Consider the following 14,627-nt stretch of genomic DNA (forward strand, 5'->3'; position numbering starts at 1 on the left):
TTTCCCTTACCCCTCTGTCTCCACAGCTGTTTCCATCAGATTGCCCTGGAAAACTTCTGTCAGCGTCTCTCTCTTACCGCTCTGTCTCTGCAGCTCTCCATCTCAGACTGCCCTGGCAAAACTTCTGCCAGTTCCAAACAAAAGAACTCTCTCTCTCTCATTTTTAACTTTGAATAAATCTTTTCTCTGGATACTCTTGTAGAGTCTCGTAAATTGTTTCACATTCTGCAAATGACCAGAGGTTAATTCTACACCAAGACACTGTGCAAAACAAGCAGCAGGCCAGACTGGACCTATAGGTTAAGGTTTGCCAACCACTGTCTATATCACTTTTTTTTTTTTTTCTTGTATACCAATCCTCTTTCTTAAAACATATAAAGCTTCAGAGCAGGTCCTGTCTACATACCCCTAGCATTGCATTGTACATTGGCAGATTCTTAAGTAGAGAAATCTCATGTGACTTGAATCAAGATACATTCCATTTAAATTAATTCACATAATAATAACTCTTATTATAAACTTCCCTACTTTAGCAATTTTAAATGGAACATTTTTATTTATATATTACTTAAAATAGAGTTTCTTTCATGTTAAAAAAAAAAAGGAAAAAGTGTATTTATTATGTAGCCAGTTTCCCAGCAATTTGAAGTCATTTTTTCTTCAGTAGTAGGTCACAATCTGCTCCAAATCACAGATTATGACTAATTAAGCTAGGAATTGCAGTGCCTCAAACATGGCTAGTACAGGAAATGCACTGAGCAAATAGTGATTCAAGTAACATACAAAGAAAATAAAAATAAAGTGGGGGTATAAAGAAAAGGGATATAGCCAAATTATATATAAATCAATATATATATATATATATATATATATATATATATATATATATATAACACCCTGAAAATATTTTTTTCTAAGTTGTACAAATTCAAGTGATTAAAAAACTCTTAAGTTTTCCATTGAAATAGATAGGTGGTATATTTATTTTTAATTAAAGTGAGAATAATTAAGGTGATGGGTTTTATTCAATATGTTGGATTATGCACTTTTATTATTCTTGGTCTTGCATGATCTCTTAATGGACATAATATCAGAGCTGTGAGGAAAATTTTAAAATAAGTCAACAGATTTATTTTTCTGTTTCATTACCTCCTCTTACATCCTCTCTCCAGACCTGACCCCAAACGAAGAATAATTCAGCAACCAGTAAACTTTCCCACACTGCTGCCTCAAATCTTCTTTTTTCTCACTAGTCAACACAGCCCATGCTGACTCTAGATGAACATTCATTCCACCATTTTGGAAATGTTAATAAAAAACAAATTATAGATGTTTTTCACTGTGTTTTCTAAGCTGATTTAAATGTAAAATGGTCTCTTTGTTTTTTTGATGGTTTCTTTTGCAGCAAAACAAAGAGGCAATCAACCAAATGGGAGAAGATATCTGCAAATACCTTGATAAGGTATTAATATCCAAAATACAGAAAGAACTTGTACAGCTCAACAATAAAGAACAAACAATCCAATTAAAAACTGGGCAGAAAACTTGAACAGATACATCTCCCAAGAAGACATACAAACGACCAACAGATATATGAAAAAATGCTCACCATCACTAGCTATTAGGGAAATGCAAATCAAAAATACAATGAGAAAGCACCTTACACCTGTTAGAATGGCTGTTTTCAACAAGGCAAGTAATAACAAGTGTTGGAGAGGCTGTGGAGAAAAAGGAACCCTCATACACTGCTTGCGGGAATGTAAATTGGTACAGCCATTATGGAAAACAGTATGGAGGTTCCTCAAAAAATTAAGGATAGAACTACCTTATGATCCAGCAATCCCTCTTCTGGGTATCTACCCCAAAAATCTGAAAACATTTATCTGTAAATATATATGTACCCCTATGTTCATTATAGCGTTATTCACAGTGACAGAAACATGGAAACAACTGAAATGTCCATAGGTAGATGATTGGATAAAGAAGATGTGGTACATATATACAATGGAATATTACTTGGCCATAAGAAAAGAAGAAATACTGCCATTTGTGACAATATTGATGGATCTTGAAATTATCGTGCTAAGTGAAATAAGTTAGACAGAAAAAGCTGAGAACCATATGATTTCACTTATATGTGGGGTATAAAACTGAAAGCAACAAATGAACAAGACAAAGAAGCAAAAACTCACAGACATAGAGGGAAAAGGGGGACAGGTAGAAAAGGGTAAAGGGGGTCAAATATATGGTGATGGAAGGAGATTTGACTTTGGGTGGTATTGTAGAATTGTACACTTGAAACCTATGTAATTTTATTAACAAATGCCGCCCTAATAAGTTTAATAAAATTTTAAAAATGCAAAAAGGATTAAAGGACATACATACTAGAGATTAGGTTACATAATGAAATAAAGCCTTAGAAAACGTAAAAAAAAAAAAAAATTTGAAAAAAATTTCATCCTAGTGGTTATTACAGCTCTTATGTTCAGATGTGAGCCTGACTTGCATAAAGACTAAGAGTGTACATAGAACAGAACAGGTTCCTGCTGGTCTTCATTAATTTTCTTTAACAAACTTGGTAATTAATAGTAGTTTGACTTTAGACACAGCTATTCCCTGAGAGACAGAAACATGGCATAAGCAGCCCTAAAGAGATTTTTTTTTTTTTAAGTAGAAATCAAATTGTTGTCAAAAAATATTTGACCTTCAGGGGACATGTTAAATGCACACACACACACACACACACACACAAGATTTAATAGATATATTTCATTTCTGAGCATTTGTGGCATTGAGCATAGTATGATCAACCAAGATTCTGTATTCAGAACCTTTGAACTTCTACTTAACAGCTTGTGCTTTGGACAATATTACTTAAATTTCATGAATCTCAGTATCCTTATCTGCCCAGTTCAGCTAATAATATATCTGTGAGAATTGTGCCATGAATTCTACAAGAGAAAACAAAGTCAAAATTCCTATTGCCTATTGATATTTAATAAGCATTGTTCTATTTTCCTCTAGAGAACTTAACCAGCAGTGGCTTACACGATACAGACTCATTGTTCCAGAGCAGAAATACCTGTTGCAATTAAGACCTACAAGATGTATCTTTGCTTTGTGCCATGTCATTGTCCTGGCTGACTCCTCATGTTCCCACGTTGGCTAATGTAGAAACCAACCTCATGCACTCATTTGATATTGTCCACACTGGGGGAAAACTGCAGAGACAATAGGACTTTTATTCACATTCTTTTCTCTTTTGCCAGAGGGAAAAAAAAAAAAAATTATCTTTCCCGTTGTTGGTTAGAACTGGGCCATATAGAAAGTACCAGATAATCACTCTCCAAGAGGAAAGTGATTGCTCTGGTAGGCTAAGTCAAATCATGATTATTTTACCAGCTTGTTTTGCAATCAAGGAAAAAGTTACAAATGGCTGTTGATCAAGGAATCAGTAATGCCTGCTACTTTGATGGACTTGAAAATCAGCATTTGGTTGTCTGTCGCCTGTAAGAATGTGTTACTTATGTTTGTATATGTTATCATCCCACTTAGAAATTGTAGGGCATGTAAGAATTGTGAAGACAGAACAGGTCATCTCATCTATGGCACCTTTGTAACCAAAAATAAATAATACAAGTCTAGGCACATAAGTGTTGCTCAATAAATTAGTGTTGGTTGATTGATTTACTGTGATGCCTTTGAGTAATGAGTTATTCATATTTCCATAGAATGGGTAATGTTTTTAGGTATCCGCATGTATTTTTACTCTAGGGATAAATGGGCAAATGGAATGCATGAGAAATCCAGTGGTTAGGGGTGGAATAAATTGTCTTTTTCGAGCTAGGATATAATGTTTATAACTTGTGTCTGTATAACAAAAATATTTTTACATGTGTTATTCTATTCACTATGCAAAAATACCTATGCCAAAAATATCACAATTCATAATTCATAGGTGTAGAAACTGAATCTTAAAGAGACCAATGTATAGAGGCTCAAGGTCTCATACTTAGTAAGCTGCAAAGCCAAGGCTAATACTCAGGGTTTCTGATTTTAAGCTCAGAACTCTTTTCATTAAAGTACTCGAAACAGGTTTCTCCTGAAACATGATATATATCACAGATGACTTCTTGGTGATTGTAAGCAGAACTTCCTCCAGAGAGAGCCAGAAATAAGTGGGGAAGAGAGATCCTTTTTTCTTTTTTTTTCTTCACATGTTTCTAAATATGGCATGGCTAGGTTTGTACAAATCTAACTATGTACACTTTAGAAAGTGAAATCCTCCCCAAAATAAATCCAAGTATTTAAAAACTATATGGCTGGGAGAATGAACTATTAAGATTTTATTCTAAACTGCAATCCCAATGATTATCCATAAAACTGACATCCTGATTTCCAAGGAACATAAATAAGGACAACGTCCTCAAAGGAGTCACTGAATCTGGTAGAATGCGTGGATGGGGTGAGGTGGGGTGGGGTGGATGTAACCTCTAGAAAAGTTGACAAGACCTTTTTACATCGAATGTTATTCATTCATCAAGCATTCCTTGAGAGCCTACTGTGTGTGCTAAAGACTCCAAGTTGAATCCTAACTGAGAAACCACTCAGAGTCAGGAACACATGTGAACAGGAATATTACACAGTAATCAATAAAGACCTCACGAGAAAGATGGACTTGAATAGTGAGTGCAAATTAGCCACCTGGGAAGGAGAAGTCCATGGAAGGAAGAAGAGTACTATATGTAAAGAGCATGACAGTTACCAGCTCAGGTAACAGGCATTCCAGGTAAAGGTATCTAAAGGGTTCTGTTTTCAGGAGGTGGATGACAGCAGACCACTACTTTTGATGTCAAGGATGAGCATTGTGGGGACAACATTTAGTCTGAGGTAGACTAGAAGACAGAAATAGAGGGAAGAAGCTCAAGTGAGTTTTTCTCAACATTTGGCTAAAGCCCATTTGCCTTAATGGAAAAGTCCACTCTTTTATACCAGTAGACTTCTGCCTTCATGTCCCTTAGATTTGACTTTACTGTTAAGGCAAATATACCTGACTTAACCTGAACTGAATAGTAGGCTTTATGGTCCAGGGGGATTCAAATCCCTTTACCCTCAAAGAGATGAAGAACCACTTCATTAAGCCAACTGCAAGTTTTCCTTCCCAGAGGAAGCAATCTTTATCAACTTACAAACTCCTATAGCACTTATGATCTGAGCCATGTGGCACTTAATCACATGCCAGCTTGGCATCTTAACTTTTTATGTGTTTAAATTATACTTTCCTAAATCTTTTTTAGCTCCATGGAAACAGATTCTCCCCCCATTTCTTACACCAATAGGTGTTGCATATTACGGGCCACATACTGTAAAGAAGGAAAATGGAACAAAACAAGAATAACATTAAACATTAGAAAAGGAAAGAATAAATGAAAAATAATTAAATTAACTTTCTGCTACATCAATATTTTTAAAAACTATTTTGAAGATATGAGACAACAGATGTCATCTTACAGTCTTTACGACAAATTATAATATGTGAAGTTGAAAAAAATCCAAAACTACTAACACTCAAATCAGAGTGGCGCACTGTAGACAATGCAGGCTCTTCTTCCATACATACCAGGTACTCATATGTCATAGTGATTTTCTCCTATTAGCTTTCTAAACATAAAGGGAATAGAATGGGAGGTTTTCATTTTCAAGTGCAGTATGGATTGAGGCCATTAATTCTGTATGATATTTAACATGTCAATCTGTCTCCTTTTAGGATCCCATCTATAAAATGGAGATGACCAAACTTAACTTCTCTATGCCTTACAGGAGAATTACAAAATCAATGAGGCAAACCACTTGTTGAATATTTGATGGCTAACATTGCAGTTGATGAATGATTCTTTTACTTCTACTCTTTTAAGGGGAAACACGTGGGAGTACTCAAGGGAAAACAAAAGGGACTGGAGAATTTGCCATTCCCTATTAGCCATCAATGCGCTTTATCTATGCAGGATTTTTCACCCTCTTCAAAACAAGGTAGTCTGCAAGTATGGGTTTTTCTTCTATATCAAAGAACACAGGGTAGGAAAGGGAAGAGAGATTATTCAGCTTCTATTCTGCTGTTGACAATGAGTATTTAACACACTTAAAGGCTTACAAAAGATTTCAATCAGTAAATATCAATCTGGCTGAAAACAGTTTTAATACTATTAATATTCTACAGCTAATAAAAACTTTCTGGCAAAATGCCCCCAAAAGATGAAATTTTTACTCTACTGTGTAAGAGGAACAGCTGTTTGCCTCTTGCCACGTTCAGAGCTGCAGTGTTCTTACTGAAACGGTAACAAATCTTAGACAAATATCTGCTGTTTAAGGCTCAAAGTTGCTCTGAGAACAGGTGTGTTTGAGAGAGAGAGAAAAAAAAATCTTCAGCTGTAAATAGGAGTTTAAATTAGGTGCAATTTATATACTAGACATTAAATCTGCATATGGACATCTATAAATGCAGAGTTCCAGTATTTACTAATAACTTGAAGATCACATACAGTTTGGGGGCTTCATGTAACAAATTTCCATAATTACCTTTTAATATATACTCCATGCACATTTTACTGACATGGATTCATTTTAAGTCATTCTGTCAGAAAATGAAGGCATCTTCAATAATTTTTGAAACAGTTTATTTAACTAAACATTTTTTTCAGATGTGTACAAAGTGGGATGATATAGTTGAACAGTAACCTCAGTGACTAATCCCTGTGTTCTCTGGGTATAATTTTGCCATTTGAAATCAGAGAGGTCTGAAAGAGTTGGTGAGGGTGCAGAGCTAGGGGAAATCTTACACAGTACTGTGGGCAAAAGGGGGTATGAATTGGTAACACCGTTTTGTAGAGAAACTAGCAATACCTACTAAAGCTAAAGCTAAGCATTTCCTATGATCAAAAAAATGTTATTCCCAAGTACCTATTTGAGAAAAACTAAGAGATAGGTACAAGATTATATAGTTTATCTTGAGGGGAAAAAAAAGGATATAATCTGTAGGTTAATAAACAAAAAAATTAATGATAAATTGTAGTGTATCCATACAATGAAAATAGAATACAGCAGTTAAAATGAAAGAATTAGGACTATATGTATCCAGATGCATAAATTCCAAAAATATAATGTTGAGTAAATTGCAAGATGCAAAATGAAACACTACGATGTCATTTATACATTTGTTAAAGACAATCAGATCAATACTATATTTTGTTTAAGAATGTAAATATGTGTGGTAAAGGTATAAAAACATGATGCATAGGAATGAAAAATAAGTGTTCTAGGTATGGTGGAGGATCAGGCAAGAATGCAAAAGGGAATTCATAAATACTGTTCTTAAACTGAGAAAAAAGAATACAAAACGGACTTAGATTATATTTGCAATATTTTATTTCTTTTTAAGTGTTAATGAACATATAAAGCTGGATGAGGCTTCATATTTTTTTCTAGTCTCTCTAGTGTGATTAAACTAGCCACATGGTATTTTTAAACCTGGGGTCCTCAAAGGCCAAGGTTAGGGCCCATGGGGCCCTCAGCAGAAGGAAGCCCAAGAAGCTGGACTTTGAATCCCAGGCCTCTCCTCACTCAGGCTCCTACCAGCAGGACAGCTTCTGGATCACTTCAGCTTTGATATCTTGTGATTCCCCACCCCCTGTAACGGCCTTTCCTCTCACAACTAAAGCCTGTGCTGGAGAAGCCTTCCGTTGCTCAAGAATCTAGTAACAAGAACAATTATTTTCAGTTAGCAGCTTAGACACAAGAGGGCCTTTACTTAACAAGTGAGAGGACCCTCAGAATTCTTTTCTCTAATAAACTAATGATGTCACTAATCCAGTTGTTATCCAGCTATCTTTTAGTATTCCAATGATGTAAGTCCAGCTCTCACCTAAACCACAGGTTCACCTCAGGTTCACCTTCATGCAGAAGCTGCTTGAAACCCAGCTTAAGCTGCTGTAGCTGTGCAAGCTAAAGACCAAGGGTTGTCAGGAATGTATCTTGTAAAATAAGCCTGCCTATTTGCTACTGGGGGATGGGGGAAGGAGACACCCACTTCCTCTGAAGTGATTCCATCCCAACTTGATTGTAAGCTTCACACAGGAGAAATCATTGTGGCCCTCATTATGTTAACATCTGACAGCTTTCTGACAGCTTCCAATAAAGACAAAAATAAGTTGATTTACGGTAAAGCGGGAGAGTAACCAGATGGAAGTTGGAAGCAGAAGACAGAACATCTAGGGACCCTCTAGGAAGAAACCAAAACTACTCTTTTCCTCCCTTTTAACTTCAATCCCTCCAGCTGGGCCCTCATATATAGAATGAATCTCACAAGTCAACTAGGAACCCCCACCCTGCCTCACATCTTTACCACTCCCAATCTGTCCCTCCCTCTCTGTCAGGCGCCCAGGAACCACTTGAGCTCCAGAACCTAAAGCACCGCGCAGCTTGCAGTCTGCACCTGCCCAAAATACGTGCCTGTAGCAAGGAGGAGAGTGGACTTGCTCTTCTCTGAATGGATGGGCGAGGGGGGCAGAGTGCGGGGTCAGAAGCAGGGGAGCAGGCACAATATAAAATCGCTAAATCAGAAATCCCAGTATCTTCACTACCCATCAGCCTTCCACACCGGGGGTGGGGGGGAGCACTGGGTAAATAAAATCACATTATTAAAGCCTTCCCTCAAAAAAAGAAAAATGCATCTCCTTAGCTCTTTGCGAACCTTTGCATGGGATATTACTTCTTGCCAATGCGTTTTGTCTTCCAACTCATTTTAGGATGCCTTCAGCAGCGTTCTTCAAACCCTTGTTTAAATTTCAGTACCTTTACTCATCCCCCAAATTGGGGGAGGGGAGAGAGACAGATCCCCCTTTCCCTTCCTGCTTCCCCTCCCAGGTAGCTGAAGCGCACCGCAGCGCCAGGCGGCGGGAGAGGAGCCGCGCGGAGCTGGGTGCAGACCGGCCCCGGCCGCTCTGATAGGGGAGCGCAGGGCGGGCCGGGTCGGGGGCGGCGCCGCGCAGCCGGCGCGCGTATAAGGAGCTGTGCGCCGACCGGGTGTTGATTCCAGCTCCAGCATCCATCGAGTGGGCGCCTGTGGTTGCAGTCGGGTTTGGATTTGCATCTTTAAGGAGGGGGGAGAGGAGAAAGAGGCGGGAGAGGCGGGCGAGGAGGGCGAGGCGGGCGAGGCAGGCGAGCGCAGCAAGCGGCGGTCGCGGGGACTGTAGTTCCAGCCTCAGTTCCGGAGAAGACCCGCTACGGGTTCGGTAGTGCATCTGGGCACGGGATGGAGTGAAGCAGCGAGTGCCTCTCCAAGGGGGTGGGTGGGAAGGGGTTAGCGGTGCAGAAGAGAGAGAGAGACAGAGAGGGAGAGAAATAGAGAAGAAGCCGCGGCGGGCGCCTGCGAATTTGGGATTCAATTGGGAGAGACCGCTTACTCGGGGGAAATGGATTCTGTACCACTGCTCATCAGCGTTTTCACTTTGCTGTTCTCCGGCGTGTGGCATTTAGGATTAACAGCGACGAATTGTGAGTACCAGGAATTGAGGGTGGGTAGGTGAGGTGGGGAACGCTAGCATTGGGGAAGATACCTAACTGTCCAAGCGTGTTCAATTGTGCCTGCTCTGAGCACAGGACAAGGTTTCAAAAATGCTGATTAGCGTCGTTCCATCACTCTAACCATCCCAAAAGTTAGCAGAGCTTGGATGATCCATCCCCGCTGGATTTTCTGCCCTCTCCCCATTCGCAAAGTTCAGGGGAAAAGGGAGGCGTCTTTTCCCTTAGCCTCCCGTTAGCCCCTTGTGCCGCGCCAGTGTGATCTCAGCCAGGGCATTTCCCGAGAAGGCCCCTGGTTCAGATGGTAAACGCCGCCTGGGGCTGAGCTTCCAGGGACTGAGATTCTTCCAGCCAACGCACTGGGTGACCGCAGCTCATCTCTGAATGCGGCTGCCTTGGGTTTGCAGCATGCCTAGTGCCTCTCAGTACAGGACTCTCACTAGGGAGAAGGCTCCGTTTGGGTTATCTTGCAACCAATGGGCATTGGTTTAGTAGGATTGGGAGTTTTGGCCTAAGAGTCATGGCCCAACATATTCAAACCATAAGATCAATGGATGTGCCTGTTACAGGAAGAAGAGCTTTGATACACACTCCATCCCCAAAATCTTTGTGCCAAAGAACATCTAAGGAGTATTAACTAAGTGTACACTGTTGTCGAAGCACCAACGTCTGCAAGTGCAGAGCATTTAATTTAATAGATAGGGAAGGTGGACACCTGGGGATCCAACACCTGCACTGTGTATTTAAAGAACTCAGTTGGTCAAACTTGAATAAATCTCTAGAACCATCAGAGGTTTAAGCTCAATTGCTCAGCTGCCTCTCTAGGCAGAGTAAGGGAAGTTTTCCAGCTCTGGAAACTCCTAAATGAGAAAATGCAATTAAGCCATCTGTGTTTTCCAAAGATGGTTTATCAAGGTTCCTTGAGTTTCTGGGCTTGCTCCCCTTTCTGCTAACCCCGCCGGAACCTCAGAAATGTTTCACCCTATTGGAACATGCTAATACTATTTTTTTTGGTCATCTGAACCATCACTGTTAGAGAAAGGTAGTAAGAGTACTCATTACTATGAGTCCCTCTCATTCACTACCCACCCTCCAAGAGGGCCTTGAGGAAGATATCCAACCCAGAGTTATACCTCAAGGGAAGAGGATTGGATAAATGTTATTAACTGAAAATAGTCCAAAGCAAAGCCAGTGCTTCAGCTGTGATTGGAAGTTTTAGAGATCCAGAATCTATAGTTAGTGGTGATGCCTTATAAAGGTTTTATTAAACTTTGTATTTCTAAAGGAGTGCTGAAGTGGTCAACCTCTCTACAAGGGAGGATCCTAAGGGCCTTCGTTCAGAAATTATTTCTGAGGACAGGTAGGGACAGGGTAGAATCTGATTTTTCTTTTCCTCCTCCTCCTCCTTTCCTTCCTCTTCCTTCTTTTAAGTGAAATTGTTCCCATGGTGCTTTAGAAAAACATCTAAATGGTGTAGTAAGAGGAAGTAAGGCATGGTGCTGAACTAGTCTTTCTACCTCCTGGAACACTAGAGGTCAGTATTGTCCCAGTGTGCAAAGGTGTGGCAGTGAAATCACCCTTTTCCTTTGGCACATTTACCTATCTGAGAACAGTGAACATTTTGAAGATACAAAAAGGTGGAGTGAGGAATAAAGGTGAAATAGATAGAGCCTGCTCTGTAGGAATTTGGTTGGGGCTTCCTTATGCAGTACATTTTCTTAAGAGCAAAGAGAAATGTGCATTGTAGAATGGCATTTTCTGTAAATTAATTGAATTATGGTTGTGCTATAATAATGCTTATAAAACCTACATGGCATGGATTTAAGACTCATGCTTATCATTACTGATGTAGCAATAAAACTAATTCCGAAATTTAAAATGAAGCTTTGTGATAATGGGCTTTAATATTTCATCACTGACAGTTTAATTTCCCTATTTCCAATCAACATTTCAACTGAATGCACGCTGCTTGCTAAATATTTTGGGGTCAATGTTCTTAAAAAATAATGACAAATGTTGTTATTATGCTGAGCAAATGTATTAATTCAGTGAACAATAGAATAGCAGCAGGAAATTACTTCTGAACTCAGTACATCTTTGTAGTCTTCAAAACCTGTGATGCAGAACCTCTAAGGAAAGAAAAAGAACATTCCACAATTCTTCCAGACCTCTATTGTCCACACACTTCATCCATTAAATACAGGGCTTTTATTTAAGATCTATCTACAGCCCATTTACATTTATATGCATATATTGAAGAATACTCAAATTGTTTATAAGTTATTATAAGTTATTTGGAGAAGTTGTTTTTTCAAGTTTATTCATTCTATATTTTGAAGTAACATTTTGTCATTGTGACATAGTCTTGAAAATGCATTAGTTACCCAAGATGCTCCATAGTATCTGTGTATACCTGTGAACTTTGTTCCAGTAAAAACAACTTTTGTTTTCATTCTTCTAATAATAATTTGCTGTTGCTATTGTGTGTAGGGTGTGTGTGTGTGTGTGTGTGTGTGTGTGTTTAATTTTCTCATAATCTGACCAAAACTTGAGCATTTATCTGCAGGAGAAAAATGAATGCTTAGCCAATTATAGATTTTATATATTTCTAATTAAACAAAATTAAAATAAAGTAAGGTTAGGAGACCAATACGGTATATGAAACTGTGCAGAGAACATAATTACCTACGAGTAATAAAAACCCTGAAAATTCCCCCATTCCATGTTTTCAGGATATTAAATAGCTACAACATATCTTCGGATTTACCCTGAGGGAATTTCAAATGTAGATATGATGGGCCAATGTTAAATGAAAAATGCTTTTACATATAATATCAACTCCTTTGACACCGGAATAAACGATCTGAGTTGATAGTTGGTGGAAGTGAAGCCAGGGGTATGAAATGTTACAGAGTTCTAGCCCTAGTTATGCCACAGCTAAGATGTCAAATGCCCATCGGGTTATACAAACTGCCTGTGCTCACATGCTTAGGTACAAGACAGCATTTAGGATACGTACCTATTCCTAAACAGAACAGCTGCTTAATATTTTACTGAGGAGTTTCTTCAAACATTAGGTATGTTGAAAGAGCGTTATAATGGGAGTACTTGTGTTCAGAAGATAAGAGGGATGCTTGGGACACTTCTAGGGTTACGATTCACTTCATTTTAAACACTAATCAAATGTTAGGTGAGTATAAAGACCCTTAATTTTGACCAATAAGTCACTTTTAATGATCTCCAAGCATCTTACCTGTTTGCTGCTACATATTAGGTTCACAAAGATAATAGCCTTGAGAGATAAATCAAAAACTATTTATTTTAGCCCTTTCATCATAGGCAGAACTTCATCTAAAATATAAGAGGATGCCAATCATATTTATAGAGATCTTCAAATAAAGAGATGCACTATAGCATGAGTTATCTGAAGCTTATGCACAAACCCAATCAATAGGTAATATTATAAACAAGCAATGATCAGCCTGATTTCTTTCAGCTGGAAAGTGTTTGTGGTATACTTTTCGTGGCATTTGCAATCAGCAGAAGTGAACGAGGTATATGATACTCATTTGGAAGAGACCTAAAAATTTTCCCATGTTTGAATGAGCTTATTTTTGGTTGTCCATATGAGCTCTCTTCCCTTTCTCTTCACATAGACCTCGTCTCAAAAGCAGATTCCTATTTCCACAACTGGAAGATACAAATGAAAACCTAGGCTAAAATTTCCACACAAGGGTACAGAATTATGGAAAAATTTGTTTCAGTAAGAATAAGCTCACTCCCTGCCCCGCCCATCCTTATTCTCAATCTAATGAATGACTGTCCTCTAAGTTGCAAGTTTTCTTTTTCCTCTGTTCCTCTTCCCATTGCCTTTTCTTTCTTAGTGGGACTCAGTTTTCCTTTACTACATTGCTTTATTTTTCAGTGTCCATTTGTTAGAAAATAAAGTATGTGATATAGTTTGAAATGTTCCTAAAACGTTTAGTTGGTGATCCAATGCCCTTTAACTTATGTCAGCTGAAATATGGATTTTATAGACAAGCTAATCATCTTTGTCATATAGGAAGGTGGGGTGGAGGGGGGATAGTTACCTGAAAGTCCAGAATACAATAGTCATTCACTCAGTAGGACTTTATTTTGATGCTTCAGTGTACTCTTTTGGAGCCAATAATGGCATTTTTAATTCATAAGGGGAGATGTCTTCATTCATCAAAACTCTGACACTGTTTGTCTGGTGTCCATGAAAAGGTTGTTATTGACTTGTTCTAATGTTCTGGGTGTATGAGAGGAAGGAGTTGGATCAAATTCTTATTAAGGTCCTATCTAGTCGGAGTGTATTGTTGTCCTTAACTGCCGATGTTGCCTGCTGGTCATTCCATTTACATACTTCTGGGGTGATTGTACTCAAAGTTATTAAACAATTATACTTAGAATAACAACTTAATAGGGTTTTCATTCCTGCTGTGTCCACATAATTTGACCAGGCAACACAACAAGGTAGACTTTATTAAGTCCACTTTACAGATGAATAAAGTTAATGATTTTCCCAGGATCATAAAGCTAAACAATAAAAAAAAAAAAATCAGGATCGGGGTCTGGATCAATCTCCAAAAACCACACTCTTTGCAAGATCTGAATTCCCATGCATTTAGTTGGGGTCTGTGTGAGCATCTGTGGCAAGCTGCCTTGGGATCCCTGTGGTTGGTCTCCATCCTTGGCAAAGGACGTGGAAGTCGCAGGTTCCACCAGGGCCAACTCCCAAGTCGTACCTTAAACACCAAACATTTGAAATCTAGATCAGGTGCAAGATGCCAAATATCACAGTGGTCAAAGATAAGAGGCTTCGTGTCTGGATGTGCACCAGATGCTTTATTTTTCTTTTACAAGTTTCTGTAAAAACTTGGTAGGGAAAGATTATAGCCCTGATGCAGACGTGTGATTGCACACACACAAGCATATAACAGTACCGTGAAAGTTACCTCCATTAGTATCATGTCTTATAAGTTCATAGATGTCAGACTAAACATATTAATTAAAGAGCAGGTGTGTGC

The 14,627-nt window shown here is 38.6% G+C and overlaps 1 protein-coding gene across 2 annotated transcripts in view; it reads left to right on the top strand.

Annotated features, from left to right (window-relative positions):
* The first annotated feature begins 9,159 nt into the window (after positions 1 to 9,159).
* CNTNAP5 (contactin associated protein family member 5) overlaps positions 9,160 to 14,627 on the top strand; it is an 809,041-nt gene continuing 803,573 nt past the window's right edge. Inside the window, exon 1 of one of the 2 annotated variants that reach the window (XM_019749552.3) lies at positions 9,160 to 9,549. In XM_019749552.3, the coding sequence (XP_019605111.3) occupies positions 9,468 to 9,549 (82 nt within the window). In that variant the 5' untranslated portion in view covers positions 9,160 to 9,467. The remainder of the gene's footprint in view (positions 9,550 to 14,627) is intronic. The other variant, XM_019749551.3, reaches the window with a different exon arrangement.

Source organism: Rhinolophus sinicus, chromosome 17 (assembly GCF_057876585.1).
Source record: "Rhinolophus sinicus isolate RSI-liver-muscle chromosome 17, RSI-T2T, whole genome shotgun sequence".
Classification (NCBI taxonomy): domain Eukaryota; kingdom Metazoa; phylum Chordata; class Mammalia; order Chiroptera; family Rhinolophidae; genus Rhinolophus; species Rhinolophus sinicus.